This window comes from Helobdella robusta (assembly GCF_000326865.2).
Source record: "Helobdella robusta unplaced genomic scaffold HELROscaffold_72, whole genome shotgun sequence".
Taxonomy (NCBI): Eukaryota; Metazoa; Annelida; class Clitellata; order Rhynchobdellida; family Glossiphoniidae; genus Helobdella; species Helobdella robusta.
The window spans coordinates 1-6,324 of NW_008705409.1; the positions used below are offsets into that span (position 1 = coordinate 1).

The window sequence follows — 6,324 nt, forward strand, 5'->3', positions numbered from 1 at the left end:
TCCATCCATCCGTCCGTCCATCCATCCATCCATCCATCCATCCATCCATCCATCCATCCATCCGTCCGTCCGTCCGTCCGTCCGTCCATCCATCCATCTACTTCCATTCATAACATCATATTCCCAAATCTTTCTATGTTGCATCTTCAATTATTATCAGGTGTGCTACTACTATTACTACTACAACAACTACTACTACTACTACTACAACTACAACAACTACTACTAAAACCGTTACTACTACTATTTTTACCATTATAACTAATAAAACAGCAGCAACAACAACAACTACTACCACCACCACCACCACCATTACAACAACAACAACAACAACAACAACAACTACTACTACTACTACAGCTGCCACTACTTTTCTACCACTACATCTAGATAGTGTTATAACTACTATTACTAAAGAACACGCCTTAAGACATAAATTTTAATTCGACTTTCCACTCCTTTCCTTGAAAAAAAATATCACTTCGCCCGCCAAACAGCAACGTGTAGTTTTAAATGAATATTTCATTGTATACATTATAAAGACATCCAACAAGAAAGGCACTTACAAGCCGCATCGTCAAATAATTCTCGCACTGCATGTAGCACACAGCGATTGGGAGTTCGCCGTGTTGGAGTGACTGACAGCTGATTACCATCCCATTTTAACTTATCGTGTTTAACGTGCAGTGTACACTTCAAACAAATAATATTTTAAGCATATTTATGATGAACATGCATTATTAGCTTACTCACTGCTAGACATTCCATCTACATTTCCTTGCACAATTTTCTCTGCATACATTTCAGAGGCAGGGCGAAGGGTAGTGGCTACGATGTCTCAAGCTTACCCCAAAATTGAGAATATTGTTTGGGATAAGGCTAAATTGAACGAAATTTATATATAAGTTTGTAAAAATTTGGACTCGAAACTCTTTTAGTCCTTTCTACAGCAATTAAATTTTTGTTAAACTTGTAAAATAAACCTTTGGTTCAATAGGCAAGTTTACAAAAAGTCGAGTGGCAAGCGGAAATATTTTAAGCAAATTTAAGTCTGCCTCTCTCCTCAGAAAATAATTCGATGAGTTTTGGCGACCCCCGCTGATACATTTCATTCTATCACAACACATCCTTCTGCCCAACTCCAGCCAACACGGCATTTGAACCTAGGTCCAGCGGGCTTCCATGCCACTAAACAATAACAACAAACAGACCATGCAGTGCAACATGCCACAAATTGCATCATCGCACTTCAGCTGCCCCTAGACGCACTTACCCTCAACTACGTGACCACTGTTGACGGCTTGTAATTGAATTAAATAACGATCGATTGCTTCAACTTAACGCAGGTACAGTGTAATGTTGGACTGAGATGGGCTCCAATGGAAACACAAGTTACGATGTGAAGTTGTTAACTTACGAATTAAACTAAATAATTATGTTTCAACCAGGATAAGTTAGTTACTCGTCAGATTTTTCGCATAAAAATTTAGCAGCTTGTCAACGGTCTTTCTTTCAATGTTAAGTAGGAATAGAGTTGAATATGAAGTACGTCATCTCCAGCGAGCAGGTGTTGTCGTACATTTGTTTGCAGTTCATTGTTGTTCAAAATATTTTGCAACTTTCAACTTTCTCTTTAAAACTTATTAAACAGAAAAGAAGTTGCAGTCTTTGAAAAAAAATTAAGCGAATGAACGATTGTTGAACTTCATTGTGCTGTGGGGAATTGAATGTACTTGGAGATTCGATGGAGCGACAGAAGATTTGGACATAAAAAAATGAGATGAAGCTGGAAGCAGTCGTACCTTGAGATGAGAAGTCGTGCGAATTTACTTCTATAGGTTTAATAGTTTGGTATTTATTTGGGAAAGAGAACTGATGTCACTAGCAGCGAACGAGCAAGTGTGGAAGCAGACGAAGTGTTAAATGTGTGTTAAAACTTAACAGTGTCCACATACCTAAGTGGTATATTTCAAAATAGGAGAATAGAAACAAAACCATATTCAATTTATATAATTCGCTCCATAGAAAATTCAATACATAAATAAGCAGACTATATGTTATGACGTCATGCAAAAAATCAAAAAAACCCACAGAAACATTGAACAGGGCGAACAATACAGACATACAAACATCACGAACATCAACGACATGTTAAACAAGGCAGAAAACTAATAACGTAAACAAGAATTGCGTAAAAAGCAGGAACGATCAAAATAAACAAAGACCCCACAAAAAGCTTAACAGACACTGCGGTGATAAACATGGCAATCAACATGGACCACAGATCCACAGAGAACAAAACTCCACATAAACACAGACACAATTAATATGAGAACACTGCACCATAATCAACAGCCTGATAAATACAACCAACATCCGGAGCCTAAACAACAACATAAAGATCATGAACAACAACTTGGTTAACATAAACTAAGAAATTATAACAAAACGCCTGAGAAAAATTACAAAAGATTAGATTAGGCGGCATACAATTTTTTATCAAAAATGGAGCAACATAAACATTATGAGGGAAAAAAATGTACGAAGTAACCAACAAAACAAACTGGAAACAACGAAAAACGCAACTTCAACAACATGGCACAACAATCAACAACAACAACATCTACAAACATCATCAACAACAACATCAACAACAACAACTACATCTACAAACATCATCAACATCAACAACAACATCAACAACATCAACAAAAACATCAACAACAACAACATCAACATTCACAAACAACAAAACACCATCAACAAACCTTTCGTGAACAACAACACACAATCGCACTGCACATTCATTCCGCCAAGCCCCTTACTTGATACAACACATTACCTGACTGCCTCAGAGCTTAACCATGATGCACAAATTCATTAAAACTACCAGAACCTTTCAACAACACACACACACATACACACACCAACCACACACACACACACACACACAACACACACACACTCAGAGAGAGAGAGAGAGAGAGAGAGAGAGAGAGAGAGAGAGAGAGAGAGAGAGAGAGAGAGAGAGTTATTTATATTTGCATTGACAAAAACAAACACCACATTAAAGTGTCGGTAAGTGAAATTATTTGCAAATAAAGTAACGTATTGGAGTATTGGAATAAATATTAAAATATGTGTAAATTTACTCAACTTACAAAAATGTTACAAAAATAAATTTGCATGTCATCATCAGTGTTCTACCTATTTTTGAGTCTCTGTGCGTTTCAAGATTATATTGGATGTTTGAAATAACATGAATATCCAATTGCAAGAATGTTTTCATTGAAATCAATGGAATAACTCGCTAGAATACATACAAAGTTATTAAAACTGATAAAAATTAGATGGATCAAAACAAATAAAAATTTAAAAATTACATCTGATCGATATAAATAAAGATGATTCGGCGAGTAAGCTAATGACAGCAACAACAACAACAACAACAACGACGCCAACAACAACAACAAAATAATAACAACAACCACCAGCAACAACTCACCTCGATATTATTCTTCTCCAGGTTGAGTGTTGTGATGAGGTTGCTTGTCAGTCCGACTTCCATCCACTGCTTCGGAATGCCAACGAGTCCCACGGCCGAACAGTTGATGCTGAAGTTGTCGTTGTATCGCAAGCAACTGCATCCTTTGTGCAATCTGCTCACAACACAGTTGTCGTTGTTAATGTTGTTGTTGTTGTCGTCGTCGTCGTTGTTGTTGTTGTTTATGTTTTTGTTGTTGACGTTGTTGTTGTTGTTGTTGATGCTGTTGTTGTTGTTGATGTTGTTGTCTACGTTGTTGTTGTTGTTTATATTGTTGTTGTAGATATCGTTAACGTCATCGTTAAATTTATTGTTGTAATAATTGTTGTAGTTGTTCATATTGGAGTTAATGTTGTTGTTAGTGTTGGGATTCAAGAAGAGAGGCCTGTGATTGATGTTGTTGTTGTTGTTGGTTGTTTTTGACGTTAATGATTGGTTGTAGTTTTGTTGCTGTTTTGTTTGGTACAATATGAGAGGTGTTATAAGATGTTTGTTGCTAATATTATCATTGTTATTGTTGTTGGTGAGGAAGTTTTTGTTGCTGGTAATATTATTATTATTATTGTTGTTGTTGTTGTCGGCGTGTTGAATGTTTTTGTTGAGTTGGTTGTGTCTTTTAACGTTACGATGCCGATGTCGATGCTTTGAATTGAACTGATGGAGGTTGTGGTTGTTGTTGTTGATGCTGTTGCTGATGTTGTTGTTGCTGATGTTGTTGTTGCTGATGTTGTTGTTGCTGATGCTGTTGTTGATGACGTAATTTTTGTTGTCACAACTAACAAGAACGACACATGAAATGAACATTAACAACGATGCCCGTAAGCGACACATTGTTAATAATGGCTTTCCAGTTCTTGTAGTGAATTCAACAGTTTCCCATTCAAAATTAATATATAATATTAGAATGTTTTCATTTTATTACATAAATACAACTCATCAACATAATTTATTTTTGTATAGATATATTATATGTTAATGAATTATATTATATTTGGTTGAGATTAATTTAACGGAAAGTAATTTCTATTGATGGTCTAAAACTTAGACAATCCCATCAAATTACAAAGAAATTAAGAGTCAGATCTTTTGAGACTTCATTTTTGTGTGTATTCTTCCACACAGTTCTTTCCAAACATTTTATACATAGTGCCGGCGTGCATTCCATTGCACTCTATTTCAACATTGAATGGATGGACAACGATGTATGCGTGTATATGGGTTTTAACCATAGATTCGAATGATATTATGTATATACTAATGCTACCAAAACTATTCTTAAATTTGAATCATCTAGAAATATCCAATACAGTCACGTAGATGTGTTTGACAGATCAGTTTCAAGGACAAAATTTTAGGTGAAAAGGTCAAAATTTTGGGTGAAAAGGTCAAAATTTTGGGAGAAAAGGTCAAAATTTTGGGTTAAAAGGTCATTAATATCTGTCATGAGACCATGGATATCCATGTATAAGATAGCAGTAAGCCTTGAGAAAGTTTCATTTTAATATCCAAGCCAGTAAGCTGTGTATATAAATGATTTCGACAAGGTAGATTTTATTTGTTTTTATTTTTTGTTTTCTTGAAAATTCATTATTATTTTTTAATTATTAAATAGTTAATTTACTTGTTTATGTTGGTTTTTAATTTTAAAAATTCTTAGAACAGTTTGTTCAGTTTTTGACATTTTGTTGTAAAATTTTTTAACTTTTACTTTTCTTTTATTGGAATTATTTTCATACCACTTTATCTGATGGCCATACAAATCTCAATGGGCTTTTGGTTTTCTTCCAATGAAATGTTAAAATGTTTGAATGTTTAAATATGCGTGTTCGTGTGTGTGTTGTGTGTTTGTGTTGTGTGTACGGTATTTGTGTGTACGTGTTATGTGTATGTCTGTATGTGTGTTTAATAGTAACCTTTTTATATCCATCACCAGAAGTTTTATTCTCATCACCGTTCCCATCATCAGCGTTACCCTCATCATCACCACTACAGTCAACATTTTAATCATCATCGTCAACATCATTACCATCTTCACTGTCATGATCTTTGTCAGCGTTATCATCATCATCGTCTTCGTCTTTATTGCTATCATTATCATTTTTGTTATATTAATCATCATTTTAATCACCTTCATCATCGTCATCATCGTCGTCATCTTCCACATCTTCATCATCGTCGTCATCTTTACCATCTTCACCATCGTCATCATCTTCACCATCGTCATCATCTTCACCATCTTCACCATCGTCATCATCTTCACCATCGCCATCATCTTCATGATAAATTTTTAATATTTAAAGTCATCTAGAATTCCCTCTCTCTCTCCACTCTATCGATCTCTTGCCTGCCTGCTTGTTAAAGGGTAATGCGATGTGGTGATGATATATGGCGAAGATGATATGCGGTGTGGTGTGATGTGGTGATGATATATGGTGAAGATGATATGGTAGTGATGTGGTAGTGATATAGCAATGATATATTGCGATGATATATGGTGATGATATATGGTGATTATAATGTACTGATGATACATGGGGGTGATATATGGTGATTATAATGTACTGATGATACATGGGGGTGATATATGGTGATTATAATGTAGTGATGATATATGGGGGTGATATATGGTGATTATAATGTAGTGATGATATATGGTGATGATATATGATGATGATATTTGCTGATGATTAGGTGATATTAATGGGAATAAATAATGGGAATAAATAATGTTTATATTAGCTTGTTAACAACGTGATGAAGATATTACGATGATGAAATGT

The 6,324-nt window shown here is 35.0% G+C and overlaps 1 protein-coding gene across 1 annotated transcript; it reads right to left on the minus strand.

Annotated features, from left to right (window-relative positions):
• Positions 1-1,937: 1,937 nt before the first annotated feature.
• Positions 1,938-4,375, minus strand: HELRODRAFT_181490 (hypothetical protein; the record flags this gene model as incomplete). The annotated part of the gene is made up of 2 exons (XM_009031297.1): positions 1,938-1,955; positions 3,506-4,375. 2 exons carry the CDS (start codon positions 4,373-4,375, stop codon positions 1,938-1,940), a joined length of 888 nt encoding a protein of 295 aa, XP_009029545.1.
• Positions 4,376-6,324: the final 1,949 nt, after the last annotated feature.